Source organism: Lissotriton helveticus, chromosome 8, assembly GCF_964261635.1.
Source record: "Lissotriton helveticus chromosome 8, aLisHel1.1, whole genome shotgun sequence".
Classification (NCBI taxonomy): domain Eukaryota; kingdom Metazoa; phylum Chordata; class Amphibia; order Caudata; family Salamandridae; genus Lissotriton; species Lissotriton helveticus.
This window is the reverse complement of record NC_136069.1, coordinates 108063018-108085969: the sequence shown is the minus strand read 5'-3', so window position 1 is coordinate 108085969 and position 22952 is coordinate 108063018. Positions and strand designations below refer to the sequence as shown.

At 51.0% G+C, this 22952-nt stretch overlaps 1 protein-coding gene across 1 annotated transcript; it reads right to left on the bottom strand.

Moving 5' to 3' along the window:
* Positions 1 to 1669: 1669 nt before the first annotated feature.
* On the bottom strand, positions 1670 to 2498 carry LOC144771500 (histone H1.01-like). The gene has a single exon (XM_078655915.1). The coding sequence runs from the start codon at positions 2457 to 2459 to the stop codon at positions 1812 to 1814; it is 648 nt and encodes a 215-aa protein (XP_078512041.1). The 5' UTR covers positions 2460 to 2498; the 3' UTR covers positions 1670 to 1811.
* Between the last annotated feature and the right edge of the window lie 20454 nt (positions 2499 to 22952).

Here is a 22952-nt window from a genome sequence, read left to right as displayed (position 1 = left end):
AAACCCCCTGGGGAATTCACACATCTGCCCCCCCCCCCCCCCCGGGCTTATGGTTTTCCATGTTGGGGGCGAACAGTGTCTGTGTGAGCGGGTTTAACGTTGTGTTTGTACTTTTAAGACCCTGGGGAACGGCGTTAGTTCACCCCGGGGCAAACGTTCCCGAAATCAGACACACGAACCCGATGTACCGGGGACACAGATGCCCCTTAAGCGGTGGCTTGTGACCAGCGGATCCCTGCACAACCCCCTATAAAAAGGCTTTTTATTATTAGATGGACACATTGAACAGGCGTTTATGCACTGTGAACACAGAGTGCTCTGGTTTCCCCAGAGCCGGTATAAGTTGCCCAGTGACCGTGGTACTCGCAGCCCACCCTCCCTAACCTGTAAAACACATGCCATGACAGATAAGAGAAGCTCGTAGGTGACAGGGTGGTGGCCCTTAAAAGAGCCGTTGTGGTGGTGGTTGTTCGGGTCGGTCCGTCTCCTTAGGCCCTCTCGCCTCGGATGCGACGGGCCAGCTGGATGTCCTTGGGCATGATGGTCACCCTCTTGGCGTGGATGGCGCACAGGTTGGTGTCCTCGAAGAGCCCGACCAGGTAGGCCTCGCTGGCCTCCTGCAGGGCCATGACGGCGGAGCTCTGGAAGCGCAGGTCGGTCTTGAAGTCCTGGGCGATCTCCCTCACCAAGCGCTGGAAGGGCAGCTTGCGGATGAGGAGCTCGGTGGACTTCTGGTAGCGGCGGATCTCGCGGAGAGCCACGGTGCCTGGCCGGTAGCGGTGAGGCTTCTTGACTCCTCCGGTGGCAGGCGCGCTCTTGCGGGCTGCCTTGGTGGCCAGCTGCTTGCGGGGCGCTTTGCCGCCGGTGGACTTGCGGGCTGTCTGCTTGGTGCGGGCCATGGCGGGAGCGGTCTCTCTCAGCGAAGGCAGAGAAGAATGGCGTCTACCAGGGAAAGAGCCCTATTTATGCCCTCACAGACGGAGGGCTGCTCTGGTTGGCTGAGGAGACCGCCCCACGTTCGAAAATAGCCCGCGGTGTGCAACGATTGGATACTGAACTGGAGGCTGCAGCCTAGCTGTCCAATGAGCTGTGGATAAAAGAGACCCCCCCCTTGGATGATGGCGCCGGAGCCCGCGCCTCGGTCAGCCTTTGTCTCCGTCCGTCCGTCCATCCACTTGTAGTCACGAGGACGACTCGACCCCGGTCAACCGGGAGAGGAGCCCGAGATGTCATAAGCACACTGCCCTTGGTCACTCTGGAACACGCCCCCGTTACCTGCGCTCGATTGAAAGTTCACAATCGTCTGCTTTATGCAGGCGCTATATCGAGTCTGCCCGGATACAGTGAAAGCACCAACACAAACACGTTTATAATAAACTGAGGTCTTATAACTCCCAGACCCGCTTTTTACCCTCACCCTGGAGCACGCAGTTACCTGCGCTCCAATTAAAGTTCACAATCATCTGCTTTATGCAGACACTATTTAGAGTCTGCCCGGGTACAGTGAAAGCACAGAGACACACACGTTATTGCACATGTATTATAAACGGAGGTCTTATAACTCCCGGACCCCCTTATTTTCTATGTAATAACGATTTCAATCCACGCAGCACCGAAAGAGCCGTTTATATGGCCAAGATCACACGCGGCACTCGCGTGTGGAAAAGTGCGCTATGGATGTATGGTGCAGTTTATTTTTGAGAAGTGGGGCCATTGGGTGGGTGCAAAGGTGGGGAGGAACACGCTCTCTTCTAGACAGGGTGGTGGCCCTTAAAAGAGCCGTTGTGTTTGCAGTGTCTCGGTGCCAGCCCTTACTTCTTCTTGGGCGCTGCCTTTTTGGGCTTCGCTGCTTTGGGCTTGGCTGCCTTGGGTTTGACTACCTTGGCAGGGCTTTTCTTGGCTACTTTGGGCTTCGCCGCCTTGGCTTTCGCTGGGCTCTTGGCAGCCTTCTTGGCAGGGGCAGCCTTGGGCTTCTTGGGGCTCTTGGCTGCTGCTGGCTTCTTGACCTTCTTCGGGCTCTTCTTGACCCCCGCGGGAGCCTTTTTGGGCTTCTTGGCGGCAGGGGCAGCTTTCTTGGCCGCTGGCTTCTTGGTCTTGGCAGCTGTCTTCTTGGCTGCCTTCTTGCCCTCCAGCTGCTTCTTGTTCACTTTGAAGGACCCGGAGGCCCCGGTGCCCTTCAGCTGGGCTAGGGCGCCTTTACTGACCAGGCTCTTCAGGGAGACCTTAACGCGGCCCTTGTTCTTGTCCGCATCGTAGCCGGCGGCGGTCAGCGCCTTCTTCAGAGCCACCAGGGAGACTCCCTTCCTCTCGGCCGAGGCGGTCACACACTTCAAAATCAGGTCGGACACGCTGGGACCGGAAGGCTTCTTGGCCTTGGAGGCCCCCGCTGCTTTCTTCTGCTTCTTCTTGGGGGCGACCTCAGCGGGAGGCGCCGCGGCGGCTGGAGCGGTTTCTGCCATTGCAATACGAGTCTCGGCGCTGTCACAGAACAGAAATGTACCTCCCAACCCGAGCCCCGTGCATATATAGGGAGGAGCCAGCCCCTGATTGGTTCCGAGGAGTGAGGGCTGTGTGCGAGGCGCACTCGGCTCTCTGCTCCGAGCTGACTTTTGTGTTTCCTACTATCGGATTATCTAAGTTTTTAAACACAATCCGTTAAACACACGCTCCCATACACACATGAAAAGAAGCCCAACTTCAACCCCTTCCCGTGCCCTCCCCCGTTTCAGCCGACCCCGTCCTCAGAGGCTTGTAATCCGCCGTGAATCTCTGCCCTCCCCCGATGGCTGACGCCCCCGTGCCTTGAATCCCGGGCTCCGGGCCCCTTTCCCCCGGTCCACCCTCGCGCTCTGAGGCCGGGAGCGGCGGCCCGCGGGCGGGAGGGGCCTCCTGCAGGGAGTGGGCCCTGTGGCGTCACAATGGGGCTCAGGGGGACGCGGGGAGCGCGTTCTGGAACGGGCCGAAGTAACACAGGGCTCCGCCGGCCGAGCGGGGGAGCGAAGACAACAACAGGGGGCCCCGGCCCGGGGGTCAGGGGGGCCCTCGCCGCGCGCCTGCACCCTCGGCTGTGGCACCCACGACTCGGGGGCAGCCGGGGGATTTTTACAAGCAGCGGGGCACGGGCCGGGCTCAAGACTCACGGGTCACAAGGCGGCTGCGCGCTGGTAGCTTCACATGCAGCCAGAGGGCATTCACTGCCAAGCGCCGAGCTGGAGGAGACGGGGGCACACTAAACATAATAAACACACAGTGACACAATAGAGGCAGGCGGCCGAGTTAGACCTACATTGGCACCCAGCGTGAGAGCAGAGGGTGTGAATGCACCTGAAATGGTGACCCCAGTACCTGCATGGAGGCACTCTGCTGAGCTGATGTTCACAGCTGGAGTTAGGTTTACATCTCAGGTGACATCTTTGGACGGGAACCGACCTTAACAACGCGGTCAAAACACCGCAGTACATTTCGATCGCTGCATTTACAACGCAAGTCTTTTCCACGACTTGCACGGGAGGGCGCACTAGACTATGGAATAGTGCGATTTACTATTCCAACACCTTCCCTACCTTACTTAGGCTGGAGTTCGAATAGTAAATCATACTATTCCTAAGTCTAGAGCGCCCTCCCGTGCAAGTCGTGGAAAGCGCCTAAAACAGCAATGTAATGTACCGCAATCTAATTGTTACATCATACATCCCACAGTACAGAGTGAGGCCTGTGACTATCAATGTTGTATTGAGCCCGATTGCTGGGGTGGGGACCACTCCTGAATCAAATGGCATGTCAAGAGTGCGACCTGCGCCGACAAATCAGATTCTGCGCCTGGCAGCCTGATTGAGGTCTACTGCTAATTACAGGTTTTCGCCTTATATGTAGGTAGAGGGAAACAAAAATAAAACACTTCTCATAGTCAAAGACGTACATGAACACCATTCACAGTTTCAGATCTTAGCCTTCAGGTACCCTGGCCCATCCCTAGCTTCCAGGAACCTGTTTTAGTAATATATCTGATACTATGAGGTTTCCAGAATAAAGGGGACAAAGTCAGCCCTTCTTCCCAGAGATATAGAGCTCCGCACAGGAAAATATTTCACGTCTTTCCCTGGGGTGGCGGTGTAAGAATAAAATACTTCACACGGCCCAAAACAGCACAAAATAACCCAGTCACCATATCAGAATAGAGCCTTCAGGGCTCTGGGGCATTTCTAGCCACCAGGGACCTGCTTTAGTGATATTTGTGACATTATGAGGTTTTCAGATTCAAGGGCACTAAGTCACTCTTTCTACCCAGGGATTTGGAGCTCCAGGCAGGGTAAGATTCAAGATTTCCCTCACGAGTGGAGGTGAAGAAATGAAAACACTTCACCTAGCCTAAAAGGTACATACACCCATTTGAAAGATCAGGCCTTGGCCTGCAGAGACATGGGCACATTTCTATCCACCAAACACATGTTTTAGTGATAAATGTGAAATTATGATGTGCTCAGCTGCAAGGGGACAATGGCACTCCGTCTACCCAGAACTACGGAGCTCTGCATAGGGTAAGATTTCAGCCTTTCCCCTTGGATTTGAGGGAAGTGTTTTACTTCTCCGCCTCCTTCCAAGGGGAAAACCTGCGATCTCCCCCTGTGCGTAGTTCCATAGCCCTGGGTAGAAGGAGCAACTGTATCCCTTTGAAGATTAACACCTCCAAATGTTACATGTATCCCAAAAAATGGTGCCTGGAGGTTGGAAATAGGCCAAAGGCATTACAGGCCTTTCCCGACAATGCGAAGGGGAGAAATAGACCTTATTGGGCATGTGAAATGTTTTGCTTTAACACCTCCAGCCAGGGGGATACCCTGAATTCTTACCCTGCACTGAGCTCCATAACCCTGGGTTGAAGATGTGACTCCTTCCCCTTGAAGCTTAACACCACCAAATGTCACAGGTATCAGTAACATTGGTGCCTGGAGGCTGGAAGCAGGCCCAAGGCCTTGCAGGCCTTTCCTGATACCGTGTAGGTGTGAAATAGACATTCTTGGGCATGTGGAGTGTTTGGCTTTAACACCTCAAGCCAGGGGGATAACCTGAAATCTTACCCTGCGCTGAGCTCCATAACCCTGGGTAGAAGGTGGGACTTCTTCCCCTTGAAGCTTAACACCACCAAATGTCACAGGTATCAGTAACATTGGTGCCTGGAGGCTGGAAGTAGGCACAAGGCCTTGCAGGCCTTTCCTGATACTGGGAAAGGGTGAAATACACTGTACTGGGCATGTGAGGTGTTTTGCTTAAACACCTCCAGCCAGGGGGATAACCAAAAATCTTACCCTGCGCTGAGCTCCATAACCCTGGGTATAAAGTGTGACTTCATCCCCTTGAAGCTTAACACCACCAAATGTCACAGGTATCAGTAAAATTGGTGCCTGGAGGCTGGAAGTAGGCCCAAGGCCTTGCAGGCCTTTCCTGATACTGTGAATGGGTGAAATACACATTGCTGTGTATGGTAATTGTTCTATTTTCACGCCTCCAGCCTGGGGTGAAGCCTGAAATCTTACCCTGCGAGGAGCTCCATAACCCTGGGTAGAAGGTGTGACTTCATCCCCTTGAAGCTTAACACCACCAAATGTCACAGGTATCAGTACATTGGTGCCTGGGGGCTGGAAGTAGGCCCAAGGCCTTGCAGGCCTTTCCTGATACTGAGAAAGGGGTGAAATAGACTTTATTGGGCATGTGAAGTGTTTTGCTTTAACACCTCAAGCCAGGGGGATAACCTGAAATCTTACCCTGCGCTGAGCTCCATAACCCAGGGTAAAAGGTGTGACTTCTTCCCCTTGAAGCTTAACACCACCAAATGTCACAGGCATCAGTAACATTGGTGCCTGGAGGCTGGAAGTAGGCACAAGGCCTTGCAGGCCTTTCCTGATACTGTGAAGGGGTGAAATAGACTTTATTGGGCATGTGAAGTGTTTTGCTTTAACACCTCCAGCCAGGGGGATAACCTGAATTCTTACCCTGCACTGAGCTCCATAACCCTGGGTAGATGGTGTGACTTCTTCCCCTTGAAGCTTAACACCGCCAAATGTCACAGGTATCAGTAACATTGGTGCCTGGAGGCTGGAAGTAGGCACAAGGCCTTGCAGGCCTTTCCTGATACTGGGAAAGGGTGAAATACACTGTACTGGGCATGTGAAGTGTTTTGCTTTAACACCTCCAGCCAGGGGGATACCCTGAATTCTTACCCTGCACTGAGCTCCATAACCCTGGGTAAAAGGTGTGACTTCATCCCCTTGAAGCTTAACACCACCAAATGTCACAGGCATCAGTAACATTGGTGCCTGGAGGCTGGAAGTAGGCCCAAGGCCTTGCAGGCCTTTCCTGATACTGTGAAGGGGTGAAATACAATGTATTGGGCATGTGAAGTGTTTTGCTTTAACACCTCCAGCCAGGGGGATAACCTGAATTCTTACCCTGCGCTGAGCTCCATAACCCTGGGTAGAAAGTGTGACTTCATCCCCTTGAAGCTTAACACCACCACATGTCACAGGTATCAGTAACATTGGTGCCTGGAGGCTGGAGGTAGGCCCAAGGCCTTGCAGGCCTTTCCTGATACAGTGAAGGGGTGAAATGGACTTTATTGGGCATGTGGAGTGTTTTGCTTTAACACCTCCAGCCAGGCGGATAACCTGAAATCTTACCCTGCGCAGAGCTCCATAACCCTGGGTAGAAGGTGCGACTTCATCCCCTTGAAGCTTTACACCACCAAATGTCACAGGCATCAGTAACATTGGTGCCTGGGGGCTGGAAGTAGGCACAAGGCCTTGCAGGCCTTTCCTGATACTGTGAAGGGGTGAAATAGAGTTTAATGGGCATGTGAAGTATTTTGCTTTAACACCTCCAGCCAGGGGGATAACCTGAATTCTTACCCTGCGCTGAGCTCCATAACCCTGGGTAGAAAGTGTGACTTCATCCCCTTGAAGCTTAACACCACCACATGTCACAGGTATCAGTAACATTGGTGCCTGGAGGCTGGAAGTAGGCCCAAGGCCTAGCAGGCCTTTCCTGATACTGTGAATGGGTGAAATACACATTGTTGTGTATGGTAATTGTTCTATGTTCACGCCTTAAGCCTGGGGTGAAGCCTGAAATCTTTCCCTGCGCGGAGCTCCATAACCCTGGGTAGAAGGTGCGACTTCATCCCCTTGAAGCTTAACACCACCAAATGTCACAGGTATCAGTAACATTGGTGCCTGGAGGCTGGAAGTAGGCACAAGGCCTTGCAGGCCTTTACTGATACTGGGAAAGGGTGAAATACACTGTACTGGGCATGTGAGGTGTTTTGCTTAAACACCTCCAGCCAGGGGGATAACCTAAAATCATACCCTGCGCTGAGCTCCATAACCCTGGGTAGAAGGTGTGACATCTTCCCCTTGAAGCTTAACACCACCAAATGTCACAGGTGTCAGTAACATTGGTGCCTGGGGGCTGCAAGTAGGCCCAAGGCCTTGCAGGCCTTTCCTGATACTGTGAAGGGGTGAAATACAATTTATTGGGCATGTGAAGTGTTTTGCTTTAACACCTCGAGCCAGGGGGAATAACCTGAATTCTTACCCTGCGCTGAGCTCCATAACCCTGGGTAGAAGGTGTGACTTCTCTCCCCATGAAGCTTAACACCACCAAATGTCACAGGTGTCAGTAACATTGGTGCCTGGGGGCTGGAAGTAGGCACGAGGCCTTGCAGGCCTTTCCTGATACTGTGAAGGGGTGAAATACAATTTATTGGGCATGTGAAGTGTTTTGCTTTAACACCTCGAGCCAGGGGGAATAACCTGAAATCTTACCCTGCGCTGAGCTCCATAACCCTGGGTAGAAGGTGTGACTTCTTCCCCATGAAGCTTAACACCACCAAATGTCACAGGTGTCAGTAACATTGGTGCCTGGAGAATGGATGTAGGCCCAAGGCCTTACAGGCCTTTCCTGATACTGTGAAGGGTTGAAATAGACTTTATTGGGCATGAGAAGTGTTTTGCTTCAACACATCCAGCTAGGGGTGAAAAGCTGAAATCTTACCCTGCGCTGAGCTCCATAACCCTGGGTAGAAGGTGTGACTTCATCCCCTTGAAGCTGAACACCTCCAAATGTCACAAGTATCACAAACACAGGTGCCTGGACGCTGGAAGTAGGCCCAAGGCCTTGCAGGCCTTTCCTGATACTGTGAAGGGTTGAAATAGACTTTATTGGGCATGAGAAGTGTTTTGCTTCAACACATCCAGCTAGGGGTGAAAAGCTGAAATCTTACCCTGCGCTGAGCTCCATAACCCTGGGTAGAAGGTGTGACTTCTTCCCCTTGAAGCTTAACACCTCCAAATGTCCCAGGTATCAGTAACATTGGTGCCTGGAGGCTGGAAGTAGGCCCAAGGCCTTGCAGGCCTTTCCTGATACTGTGAAGGGGTGAAATAGACTTTATTGGGCATGTGAAGTGTTTTAATTTAACACCTCCAGCCAGGGGGATAACCCAAATTCTTACCCTGCGCTGAGCTCCATAACCCTGGGTAGAAGATTTGACTTCTTCCCATTGAAGCTTAACACCACCAAATGTCACAGGTATCAGTAACATTGGTGCCTGGAGGCTGGAAGTAGGCACAAGGCCTTGCAAGCCTTCCCTGATACTGTGGAGGGGTGAAATAGACTTTATTGGGCATGTGAAGTGTTTTCCTTTAACACCTCCAGCCAGGGGGATGACCTAAATTCTTACCCTGCGCGGAGCTCCATAACCCTGGGTAGAAGGTGCAACTTCATCCCCTTGAAGCTTAACACCTCCAAATGTCACAGGTATCAGTATAATTGGTGCCAGGAGGCTGGAAGTAGGCCCAAGGCCTTGCAGGCCTTTCCTGATACTGTGGAGGGGTGAAATAGACTTTATTGGGCATGAGAAGTGTTTTGCTTTAACACCTCCAGTCAGGGGTGAAGCCTGGAATCTTACCCTGCGCTGAGTTCCATAACCCTGGATAGAAGGTGCAACTTCATCCCCTTGAAGTTGAACACCTACAAATGTCACAAGTTTCAGTGAAATTGGTGCATAGAGGCTGGAAGAAGGCACAAGGCCTTTCCTAATACTGTGAAGGGGTGAAATAGACTTTATAGGGCATGTGAAGTGTTTTGCTTTAACACCTCAAGCCAGGGGGATAACCTGAATTCTTACCCTGCGCTGAGCTCCATAACCCTGGGTAGAAGGTGTTGACTTCATCCCCTTGAAGCTTAACACCACCACATGTCACAGGTATCAGTAACATTGGTGCCTGGAGGCTGGAAGTAGGCACACGGCCTTGCCTGCCTTTCCTAATACTGTGAAGGGGTGAAATAGACTTTAATGGGCATGCAAAGTGTTTTGCTTTAACACCTCCAGCCAGGGGGATAACCTGAATTCTTACCCTGCGCTGAGCTCCATAACCCTGGGTAGAAGGTGTGACTTCTTCCCCTTGAAGCTTAACACCACCAAATGTCACAGGTATCAGTAACATTGGTGCCTGGAGGCTGGAAGTAGGCACAAGGCCTTGCAGGCCTTTCCTGATACTGTGAAGGCGTGAAATAGACTTTATTGGGCATGTGGAGTGTTTGGCTTTAACACCTCAAGCCAGGGGGATAACCTGAAATCTTACCCTGCGCTGAGCTCCATAACCCTGGGTAAAAGGTGTGACTTCATCCCCTTGAAGCTTAACACCACCACATGTCACAGGTAACAGTAATATTGGTGCCTGGAGGCTGGAAGTAGGCACAAGGCCTTGCAGGCCTTTCCTGATACTGTGAAGGGGTGAAATAGACTTTAATGGGCATGTGAAGTGTTTTGCTTTAACACCTCCAGCCAGGGGGATAACCTGAATTCTTACCCTGCACTGAGCTCCATAACCCTGGGTAGAAGGCGTGACTTCTTCCCCTTGAAGCTTAACACCACCAAATGTCACAGGTATCAGTAACTTTGGTGCCTGGAGGCTGGAAGTAGGCCCAAGGCCTTGCAGGCCTTTCCTGATACTGTGAAGGGGTGAAATAGACTTTATTTGGCATGTGGAGTGTTTTGCTTTAACACCTCAAGCCAGGGCGATAACCTGAAATCTTACCCTGCGCTGAGCTCCATAACCCTGGGTAAAAGGTGTGACTTCATCCCCTTGAAGCTTACACCACCACATGTCACAGGTATCAGTAACATTGGTGCCTGGAGGCTGGAAGTAGGCACAAGGCCTTGCAGGCCTTTCCTGATACTGTGAAGGGGTGAACTAGACTTTATTGGGCATGTGAAGTGTTTTGCTTTAACACCTCAAGCCAGGGCGATAACCTGAAATCTTACTCTGCGCTGAGCTTCATAACCCTGGGTAAAAGGTGTGACTTCATCCCCTTGAAGCTTAACACCTCCAAATGTCACAGGTATCAGTATAATTGGTGCCAGGAGGCTGGAAGTAGGCCCAAGGCCTTGCAGGCCTTTCCTGATACTGTGAAGGGGTGAACTAGACTTTATTGGGCATGTGAAGTGTTTTGCTTTAACACCTCAAGCCAGGGGGATAACCTGAAATCTTACCCTGCGCTGAGCTCCATAACCCAGGGTAAAAGGTGTGACTTCTTCCCCTTGAAGCTTAACACCACCAAATGTCACAGGCATCAGTAACATTGGTGCCTGGAGGCTGGAAGTAGGCACAAGGCCTTGCAGGCCTTTCCTGATACTGTGAAGGGGTGAAATAGACTTTATTGGGCATGTGAAGTGTTTTGCTTTAACACCTCCAGCCAGGGGGATAACCTGAATTCTTACCCTGCACTGAGCTCCATAACCCTGGGTAGATGGTGTGACTTCTTCCCCTTGAAGCTTAACACCGCCAAATGTCACAGGTATCAGTAACATTGGTGCCTGGAGGCTGGAAGTAGGCACAAGGCCTTGCAGGCCTTTCCTGATACTGGGAAAGGGTGAAATACACTGTACTGGGCATGTGAAGTGTTTGGCTTTAACACCTCCAGCCAGGGGGATACCCTGAATTCTTACCCTGCACTGAGCTCCATAACCCTGGGTAAAAGGTGTGACTTCATCCCCTTGAAGCTTAACACCACCAAATGTCACAGGCATCAGTAACATTGGTGCCTGGAGGCTGGAAGTAGGCCCAAGGCCTTGCAGGCCTTTCCTGATACTGTGAAGGGGTGAAATACAATTTATTGGGCATGTGAAGTGTTTTGCTTTAACACCTCCAGCCAGGGGGATAACCTGAATTCTTACCCTGCGCTGAGCTCCATAACCCTGGGTAGAAAGTGTGACTTCATCCCCTTGAAGCTTAACACCACCACATGTCACAGGTATCAGTAACATTGGTGCCTGGAGGCTGGAAGTAGGCCCAAGGCCTAGCAGGCCTTTCCTGATACTGTGAATGGGTGAAATACACATTGTTGTGTATGGTAATTGTTCTATGTTCACGCCTTAAGCCTGGGGTGAAGCCTGAAATCTTACCCTGCGCGGAGCTCCATAACCCTGGGTAGAAGGTGCGACTTCATCCCCTTGAAGCTTAACACCACCAAATGTCACAGGTATCAGTAACATTGGTGCCTGGAGGCTGGAAGTAGGCACAAGGCCTTGCAGGCCTTTACTGATACTGGGAAAGGGTGAAATACACTGTACTGGGCATGTGAGGTGTTTTGCTTAAACACCTCCAGCCAGGGGGATAACCTAAAATCATACCCTGCGCTGAGCTCCATAACCCTGGGTAGAAGGTGTGACATCTTCCCCTTGAAGCTTAACACCACCAAATGTCACAGGTGTCAGTAACATTGGTGCCTGGGGGCTGCAAGTAGGCCCAAGGCCTTGCAGGCCTTTCCTGATACTGTGAAGGGGTGAAATACAATTTATTGGGCATGTGAAGTGTTTTGCTTTAACACCTCGAGCCAGGGGGAATAACCTGAATTCTTACCCTGCGCTGAGCTCCATAACCCTGGGTAGAAGCTGTGACTTCTTCCCCATGAAGCTTAACACCACCAAATGTCACAGGTGTCAGTAACATTGGTGCCTGGGGGCTGGAAGTAGGCACGAGGCCTTGCAGGCCTTTCCTGATACTGTGAAGGGGTGAAATACAATTTATTGGGCATGTGAAGTGTTTTGCTTTAACACCTCGAGCCAGGGGGAATAACCTGAAATCTTACCCTGCGCTGAGCTCCATAACCCTGGGTAGAAGGTGTGACTTCTTCCCCATGAAGCTTAACACCACCAAATGTCACAGGTGTCAGTAACATTGGTGCCTGGAGGCTGGATGTAGGCCCAAGGCCTTACAGGCCTTTCCTGATACTGTGAAGGGTTGAAATAGACTTTATTGGGCATGAGAAGTGTTTTGCTTCAACACATCCAGCTAGGGGTGAAAAGCTGAAATCTTACCCTGCGCTGAGCTCCATAACCCTGGGTAGAAGGTGTGACTTCATCCCCTTGAAGCTGAACACCTCCAAATGTCACAAGTATCACAAACACAGGTGCCTGGACGCTGGAAGTAGGCCCAAGGCCTTGCAGGCCTTTCCTGATACTGTGAAGGGTTGAAATAGACTTTATTGGGCATGAGAAGTGTTTTGCTTCAACACATCCAGCTAGGGGTGAAAAGCTGAAATCTTACCCTGCGCTGAGCTCCATAACCCTGGGTAGAAGGTGTGACTTCTTCCCCTTGAAGCTTAACACCTCCAAATGTCCCAGGTATCAGTAACATTGGTGCCTGGAGGCTGGAAGTAGGCCCAAGGCCTTGCAGGCCTTTCCTGATACTGTGAAGGGGTGAAATAGACTTTATTGGGCATGTGAAGTGTTTTGCTTTAACACCTCAAGCCAGGGGGGATAACCTGAAATCTTACCCTGCGCTGAGCTCCATAACCCTGGGTAGAAGGTGCGACTTCATCCCCTTGAAGCTTAACACCACCACATGTCACAGGTATCAGTAACATTGGTGCCTGGAGGCTGGAAGTAGGCACAAGGCCTTGCAGGCCATTCCTGATACTGTGAAGGGGTGAAACAGACTTTATTGGGCATGTGAAGTGTTTTAATTTAACACCTCCAGCCAGGGGGATAACCCAAATTCTTACCCTGCGCTGAGCTCCATAACCCTGGGTAGAAGATTTGACTTCTTCCCATTGAAGCTTAACACCACCAAATGTCACAGGCATCAGTAACATTGGTGCCTGGAGGCTGGAAGTAGGCACAAGGCTTGCAGGCCTTCCCTGATACTGTGGAGGGGTGAAATAGACTTTATTGGGCATGTGAAGTGTTTTCCTTTAACACCTCCAGCCAGGGGGATGACCTAAATTCTTACCCTGCGCGGAGCTCCATAACCCTGGGTAGAAGGTGCAACTTCATCCCCTTGAAGCTTAACACCTCCAAATGTCACAGGTATCAGTATAATTGGTGCCAGGAGGCTGGAAGTAGGCCCAAGGCCTTGCAGGCCTTTCCTGATACTGTGAAGGGGTGAACTAGACTTTATTGGGCATGTGAAGTGTTTTCCTTTAACACCTCCAGCCAGGGGGATGACCTAAATTCTTACCCTGCGCGGAGCTCCATAACCCTGGGTAGAAGGTGCAACTTCATCCCCTTGAAGCTTAACACCTCCAAATGTCACAGGTATCAGTATAATTGGTGCCAGGAGGCTGGAAGTAGGCCCAAGGCCTTGCAGGCCTTTCCTGATACTGTGGAGGGGTGAAATAGACTTTATTGGGCATGAGAAGTGTTTTGCTTTAACACCTCCAGTCAGGGGTGAAGCCTGGAATCTTACCCTGCGCTGAGTTCCATAACCCTGGGTAGAAGGTGCAACTTCATCCCCTTGAAGTTGAACACCTACAAATGTCACAAGTTTCAGTGAAATTGGTGCCTAGAGGCTGGAAGAAGGCACAAGGCCTTTCCTGATACTGTGAAGGGGTGAAATAGACTTTATAGGGCATGTGAAGTGTTTTGCTTTAACACCTCAAGCCAGGGGGATAACCTGAATTCTTACCCTGCGCTGAGCTCCATAACCCTGGGTAGAAGGTGTGACTTCATCCCCTTGAAGCTTAACACCACCACATGTCACAGGTATCAGTAACATTGGTGCCTGGAGGCTGGAAGTAGGCACACGGCCTTGCCTGCCTTTCCTGATACTGTGAAGGGGTGAAATAGACTTTAATGGGCATGCAAAGTGTTTTGCTTTAACACCTCCAGCCAGGGGGATAACCTGAATTCTTACCCTGCGCTGAGCTCCATAACCCTGGGTAGAAGGTTTGACTTCTTCCCCTTGAAGCTTAACACCACCAAATGTCACAGGTACCAGTAACATTGGTGCCTGGAGGCTGGAAGTAGGCACAAGGCCTTGCAGGCCTTTCCTGATACTGTGAAGGCGTGAAATAGACTTTATTGGGCATGTGGAGTGTTTGGCTTTAACACCTCAAGCCAGGGGGATAACCTGAAATCTTACCCTGCGCTGAGCTCCATAACCCTGGGTAAAAGGTGTGACTTCATCCCCTTGAAGCTTAACACCACCACATGTCACAGGTAACAGTAACATTGGTGCCTGGAGGCTGGAAGTAGGCACAAGGCCTTGCAGGCCTTTCCTGATACTGTGAAGGGGTGAAATAGACTTTAATGGGCATGTGAAGTGTTTTGCTTTAACACCTCCAGCCAGGGGGATAACCTGAATTCTTACCCTGCACTGAGCTCCATAACCCTGGGTAGAAGGCGTGACTTCTTCCCCTTGAAGCTTAACACCACCAAATGTCACAGGTATCAGTAACTTTGGTGCCTGGAGGCTGGAAGTAGGCCCAAGGCCTTGCAGGCCTTTCCTGATACTGTGAAGGGGTGAAATAGACTTTATTTGGCATGTGGAGTGTTTTGCTTTAACACCTCAAGCCAGGGCGATAACCTGAAATCTTACCCTGCGCTGAGCTCCATAACCCTGGGTAAAAGGTGTGACTTCATCCCCTTGAAGCTTAACACCACCAAATATCACAGGTATCAGTAACATTGGTGCCTGGAGGCTGGAAGTAGGCCCAAGGCCTTGCAGGCCTTTCCTGATACTGTGAAGGGGTGAAATAGACTTTATTGGGCATGTGAAGTGTTTTGCTTTAACACCTCAAGCCAGGGGGGATAACCTGAAATCTTACCCTGCGCTGAGCTCCATAACCCTGGGTAGAAGGTGCGACTTCATCCCCTTGAAGCTTAACACCACCACATGTCACAGGTATCAGTAACATTGGTGCCTGGAGGCTGGAAGTAGGCACAAGGCCTTGCAGGCCTTTCCTGATACTGTGAAGGGGTGAAACAGACTTTATTGGGCATGTGAAGTGTTTTGCTTTAACACCTCCAGCCAGGGGGATAACCCAAATTCTTACCCTGCACTGAGCTCCATAACCCTGGGTAGAAGGTGTGACTTCATCCCATTGAAGCTTAACACCACCACATGTCACAGGTATCAGTAACATTGGTGCCTGGAGGCTGGAAGTAGGCACAAGGCCTTGCAGGCCTTTCCTGATACTGTGAAGGGGTGAAACAGACTTTATTGGGCATGTGAAGTGTTTTAATTTAACACCTCCAGCCAGGGGGATAACCCAAATTCTTACCCTGCGCTGAGCTCCATAACCCTGGGTAGAAGATTTGACTTCTTCCCATTGAAGCTTAACACCACCAAATGTCACAGGTATCAGTAACATTGGTGCCTGGAGGCTGGAAGTAGGCACAAGGCCTTGCAGGCCTTTCCTGATACTGGGAAAGGGTTAAATACACTGTACTGGGCATGTGAGGTGTTTTGCTTAAACACCTCCAGCCAGGGGGATAACCTGAAATCTTACCCTGCGCGGAGCTCCATAACCCTGGGTAGAAGGTGCGACTTCATCCCCTTGGAGCTTAACACCACCAAAGGTCACAGGTATCAGTAACATTGGTGCCTGGAGGCTGGAAGTAGGCCCAAGGCCTTGCAGGCCTTTCCTGATACTGTGAAGGGGTGAAATAGAGTTTAATGGGCATGTGAAGTGTTTTGCTTTAACACCTCCAGCCAGGGGGATAACCTGAATTCTTACCCTGCGCTGAGCTCCATAACCCTGGGTAGAAAGTGTGACTTCATCCCCTTGAAGCTTAACACTACCAAATGTCACAGGTATCAGTAACATTGGTGCCTGGAGGCTGGAAGTAGGCCCAAGGCCTTGCAGGCCTTTCCTGATACTGTCAATGGGTGAAATACACATTGTTGTGTATGGTAACTGTTCTATTTTCACGCCTTAAGCCTGGGGTGAAGCCTGAAATCTTACCCTGCGCGGAGCTCCATAACCCTGGGTAGAAGGTGCGACTTCATCCCCTTGAAGCTTAACACCACCAAATGTCACAGGTATCAGTAACATTGGTGCCTGGAGGCTGGAAGTAGGCACAAGGCCTTGCAGGCCTTTACTGATACTGGGAAAGGGTGAAATACACTGTACTGGGCATGTGAGGTGTTTTGCTTAAACACCTCCAGCCAGGGGGATAACCTGAATTCTTACCCTGCACTGAGCTCCATAACCCTGGGTAGAAGGTGTGACTTCTTCCCCTTGAAGCTTAACACCACCAAATGTCACAGGTATCAGTAACATTGGTGCCTGGGGGCTGGAAGTTGGCCCAAGGCCTTGCAGGCCTTTCCTGATACTGTGAAGGACTGAAATACAACGTATTGGGCATGTGAAGTGTTTTGCTTTAACACCTCCAGCCAGAGGGATGACCTGAAATCGTACCCTGCACTGAGCTCCATAACCCTGGGTAGAAGGTGTGACTTCTTCCCCTTGAAGCTTAACACCACCAAATGTCACAGGTATCAGTAAAATTGGTGTCTGGAGGCTGGAAGTAGGCCCACGGCCTTGCAGGCCTTTCCTGATACAGTAAAGGGGTGAAATAGACTTTATTGGGCATGTGGAGTGTTTTGCTTTAACACCTCCAGCCAGGGGGATAACCTGAAATCTTAGCCTGCGCAGAGCTCCATAACCCTGGGTAGAAGGTGTGACTTCTTCCCCTTGAAACTTAACACCACCACATGTCACAGGTATCAGTAACATTGGTGCCTGGAGGCTGGAAGTAGGCCCAAGGCCTTGCAGGCCTTTCCTGATACTGTTAAGGGGTGAAATAGAGTTTAATGGGCATGTGGAGTGTTTTGCTTTAACACCTCAAGCCAGGGCGATAACCTGAATTCTTACCCTGCGCTGAGCTCCATAACCCTGGGTAGAAAGTGTGACTACATCCCCTTGAAGCTTAACACCACCAAATGTCACAGGTATCAGTAAAATCGGTGCCTGGAGGCTGGACGTAGGCCCAAGGCCTTGCAGGCCTTTCCTGACACTGTGAAGGGGTGAAATAGACTTTATTGGGCATGTGGAGTGTTTTGCTTTAACACCTCCAGCCAGGGGGATAACCTGAATTCTTACCCTGCACTGAGCTCCATAACACTGGGTAGAAGGTGTGACTTCTTCCCCTTGAAACTTAACACCACCACATGTCACAGGTATCAGTGACATTGGTGCCTGGAGGCTGGAAGTAGGCCCAAGGCCTTGCAGGCCTTTCCTGATACTGTGAATGGGTGAAATACACATTGATGTGTATGGTAACTGTTCTATTTTCACGCCTTAAGCCTGGGGTGAAGCCTGAAATCTTACCCTGCGCGGATCTCCATAACCCTGGGTAGAAGGTGCGACTTCATCCCCTTGAAGCTTAACACCACCAAATGTCACAGGTATCAGTAACATTGGTGCCTGGAGGCTGGAAGTAGGCACAAGGCCTTGCAGGCCTTTCCTAATACTGTGAAGGGGTGAAATAGACTTTATTGGGCATGGGGAGTGTTTTGCTTTAACACCTCCAGCCAGGGGGATAACCTGAAATCTTACCCTGCACTGAGCTCCATAACCCTGGGTAGAAGGTGTGACTTCATACCCTTGAAGCTTAACACCACCAAATGTCACAGGTATCAGTAAAACTAGTGCCTGGAGGCTGGAAGTAGGCCCAAGGCCTTGCAGGCCTTTCCTGATACTGTGAAGGGGTGAAATAGACTTTATTGGGCATGTGAAGTGCTTTGCTTTAACAACTCCAGCCAGGGGGATAACCTAAAATCTTACCCTGCGCTGAGCTCCATAACCCTGGGTTTAAAGTGTGACTTCATCCCCTTGAAGCTTAACACCACCAAATGTCACAGGTATCAGTAATATTGGTGCCTGGAGGCTGGAAGTAGGCACAAGGCCTTGCAGGCCTTTACTGATACTGGGAAAGGGTGAAATACACTGTACTGGGCATGTGAGGTGTTTTGCTTAAACACCTCCAGCCAGGGGGATAACCTAAAATCTTACCCTGCGCTGAGCTCCATAACCCTGGCTAGAAGGTGTGACTTCATCCCCTTGAAGCTGAACACCACCAAATGTCACAGGTATCAGTACATTGGTGCCTGGAGGCTGGAAGTAGGCACAAGGCCTTGCAGGCCTTTCCTGATACAGTGAAGGGGTGAAATAGACTTTATTGGGCATGTGGAGTGTTTTGCTTTAACACCTCCAGCCAGGGGGATAACCTGAAATCTTACCCTGCACTGAGCTCCATAACCCTGGGTAGAAGGTGTGACTTCTTCCCCTTGAAGCTTAACACCACCAAATGTCACAGGTATCAGTAACATTGGTGCCTGGAGGCTGGAAGTAGGCACAAGGCCTTGCAGGCCTTTCCTGATACTGGGAAAGGGTTAAATACACTGTACTGGGCATGTGAGGTGTTTTGCTTAAACACTTCCAGCCAGGGGGATAACCTGAAATCTTACCCTGCGCGGAGCTCCATAACCCTGGGTAGAAGGTGCGACTTCATCCCCTTGAAGCTTAACACCACCAAAGGTCACAGGTATCAGTAACATTGGTGCCTGGAGGCTGGAAGTAGGCACAAGGCCTTGCAGGCCTTTACTGATCCTGGGAAAGGGTGAAATACACTGTACTGGGCATGTGAGGTGTTTTGCTTAAACACCTCCAGCCAGGGGGATAACCTAAAATCTTACCCTGCGCTGAGCTCCATAACCATGGGTAGAAGGTGCGACTTCATCCCCTTGAAGCTTAACACCACAAAATGTCACAGGTATCAATAACATTGGTGCCTGGGGGCTCGAAGTAGGCACAAGGCCTTGCAGGCCTTTCCTGATACTGTGAAGGGGTGAAATAGACTTTAATGGGCATGCGGAGTGTTTTGCTTTAACACCTCCAGCCAGGGGGATAACCTGAATTCTTACCCTGCACTGAGCTCCATAACACTTGGTAGAAGGTGTGACTTCATCCCCTTGAAGCTTAACACCACCAAATGTCACAGGTATCAGTAACATTGGTGCCTGGGGGCTGGAAGTTGGCCCAAGGCCTTGCAGGCATTTCCTGACACTGTGAAGGAGTGAAATACAATGTATTGGGCATGTGAAGTGTTTTTCTTTAACACCTCCAGCCAGAGGGATGACCTGAAATCGTACCCTGCACTGTGCTCCATAAACCTGGGTAGAAGGTGTGACTTCTTCCCCGTGAAGCTTAACACCACCAAATGTCACAGGTATCAGTAACATTGGTGCCTGGAGGCTGGAAGTAGGCACAAGGCCTTGCAGGCCTTTCCTGATACTGTGAAGGGGTGGAATACAATTTATTGGGCATGTGAAGTGTTTTGCTTTAACACCTCGAGCCAGGGGGAATAACCTGAAATCTTACCCTGCGCTGAGCTCCATAACCCTGGGTAGAAGGTGTGACTTCATCCCCTTGAAGCTTAACACCACCACATGTCACAGGTATCAGTAACATTGGTGCCTGGAGGCTGGAAGTAGGCACAAGGCCTTGCAGGACTATCCTGATACTGGGAAAGGGTGAAATACACTGTACTGGGCATGTGAGGTGTTTTGCTTAAACACCTCCAGCCAGGGGAATAACCAGAAATCTTACCCTGCGCGGAGCTCCATTACCCTGGGTAGAAGGAGTGACTCTGTCCCCTTGAAGCTGCAGGCTTCCTAATGTCACAAGTATCACTAAAACAGGTGCCTGGAGGCTGGAAATGTGCCTACGGTCCTGCAGGCCTAGGTCTGATACTGTAAAGGGGTTAGATACAGTGTTGGAATAAAGAATTATTATGTTTTCCCACCTCCAGCCAGGAGTGGAACCTGACATCTTACCCTGCGCGGAGCTCCATAGTCCAGGCTAGTAGGAGCAACTGTATCCCCTTTGAAGATTAACTCCGCCAAATGTTACAAGTATCACTAAAAGAGGTGTATGGAGGCTGCAAACGGGCCCACAGCCTTGAGCTGATACTGTAACAGGGGGGAATCTCACATTGCGCGGAGCACCATAGCTCTGCGTAGAAATAGCCACTCTGTGCCTGGAGGCTAGAAATGGGCTTGGGAGACTGATGTCTGATAATGTAAAGGGGGTTTTGAATGACGTTTTGTATTTCTCCACCTCCAGCCAAGGGGTAAATCCTGAAATATAACCCTAATCGGAGCTCCATAGCCCTCTGCAGAAAAAGTGACTTAGTCCCCTTGAACCGTAATAAAATTTGATAAATGTTAACAGTTTTAAACGGGTGCCTGGAGACTAAAAATGGAACAGAGACACTTTTTCAGATCCCATACTGTGAGGGACTTATTGTAATTATTTTGTGATAAATATATATATATATACAATTATTATTTTTTTGGCCCTCCTTCAGCTTAGGGGTTAAACCAGGAATTTTACCCGGATTGGAGCTCCACAGCCCCGGGTAATAAAAGTGACTTTGTCCCCTTGAACCTAAGGAGTTATTAAAAAAAAAAAAAAAAAAGAAATGTGTGTGTTTTTTTTTTTTTTGCCGACCTCCAGCTAAGGGGGGAAACCGGAGATTTTACCCGAATCGGAGCTCCATAGCCCCGGGAAGAAAAAGTGACTTTGTCCCCTTGAACCTAAGGAGTTCGTAAAATAAAAAAAATATAAGAAATGTGTGTGTGTGTTTATTTAAATTTGTTTTGCCGACCTCCAGCTAAGGGGGGAAACCGGACATTTTACCCGCATCGGAGCTCCATAGCCCCGTGAAGAAAAAGTGACTTTGTCCCCTTGAACCTAAGGAGTTAGTAAAAAAAATAAATAAAAAATAAAGACGTGTGTGTTTTTTTTTTTTTTTGCCGACCTCCAGCTAAGGGGGGAAACCGGAGATTTTACCCGAATCGGAGCTCCATAGCCCCGGGAAGAAAAAGTGACTTTGTCCCCTTGAACCTAAGGAGTTAGTAAAAAAAAAAAAAGACATGTTTTTTTTTTTTTTTGCCGACCTCCAGCTAAGGGGGGAAACCGGAGATTTTACCCGAATCGGAGCTCCATAGCCCCGGGAAGAAAAAGTGACTTTGTCTTCTTGAACCTAAGGAGTTCGTAAAATAAAAAAAAATAAAAGAAATGTGTGTGTGTGTTTATGTAAATTTTTTTTGCCGACCTCCAGCTAAGGGGCGAAACAGGACATTTTACCCGAATCGGAGCTCCATAGCCCCGGGAAGAAAAAGTGACTTTGTCCCCTTGAACCTAAGGTATTAGTTAAAAAAAAGAAATGCGTGTATGGTTTTTTTTTTTTTTTAGTTTTTTTTGCCGACCTCCACCTACGGGGGGAAACCTGAAATTGTACCCGAATCTGAGCTCCCCAGCCCTGGGTAGAATTAGTGCCATCGTCCCCTTGAACCAAAATGCCTACACACAAAAAATAAAAATACTGAAACGGGGGCTTAAAGGCCCACAGGGACCCCTAAACGGACATGGCGGTTCACCACAAAAATTAGGATCCCACACCCTCTTCCTTGGGCCTGCATGGGAAGCCTATTTCATGGACTATTAAGCCCCCCACGTAGTGGGGGCTTACAGCTCCTGGGTGGAGAACAAAGTCGGAGTTAGCGCGGCCGTTCCGCCGCCCGGCCATCTGGTCGCCGCAGCTCACTGGGCCATCTGGTCGACCCACAGAGGGGCGACCAGATGGCCGGGCGGCGGAACGGCCGCGCTATCTCCAACTTTGTCTCCCAGCCAGGCGCTGTAAGCCCCCACTACGTGGGGGGCTTAATAGTCAGTGAACTGCGTGACTCGTGGGGCCCTGTGCCGGGCTAAACCCGCCTTAGGTCCCCATGCAAGGGCTCCATGATGGCGGGCACCTGGGCCGGTCTAAACACCCCCCTTAGAACTGCGTGACTCGTGGGGCCCTGTGCCGGGCTAAACCCGCCTTAGGTCCCCATGCAAGGGCTCCATGATGGCGGGCACCTGGGCCGGTCTAAACACCCCCCTTAGAACTGCGTGACTCGTGGGGCCCTGTGCCGGGCTAAACCCGCCTTAGGTCCCCATGCAAGGGCTCCATGATGGCGGGCACCTGGGCCGGTCTAAACACCCCCCTTAGAACTGCGTGACTCGTGGGGCCCTGTGCCGGGCTAAACCCGCCTTAGGTCCCCATGCAAGGGCTCCATGATGGCGGGCACCTGGGCCGGTCTAAACACCCCCCTTAGAACTGCGTGACTCGTGGGGCCCTGTGCCGGGCTAAACCCGCCTTAGGTCCCCATGCAAGGGCTCCATGATGGCGGGCACCTGCTCCGGGCTAAACCCACCGTAGGTCCCCAGGCAAGGGCTCCATGATGGCGGGCACCTGCTCCGGGCTAAACCCACCGTAGGTCCCCAGGCAAGGGCTCCATGATGGCGGGCCCCTGGTCCGGGCTAAACCCACCGTAGGTCCCCAGACAAGGGCTCCATGATGGCGGGCAGCCGGGCCGGGCTAAACCCACCGTAGGTCCCCAGGCAAGGGCTCCACGGTGGCGGGCCCATGGGCCGGGCTGAACCCACCTTTGGTCCCTAGTTTAGAGCTCCATGGTGGCGGGCCCGTGGGACGGGGTAAACCCGCCTTCCCGGCCGTGCCTTCCAGAGCAGAGTGGCTGCGGAGCAACTCCCCGGGTTCCCCCCTCCTCCCCTCCCGAGCGAGTGTGGGCCTAGATAGCAGCCCTGCGCTGCGGGGATAATAG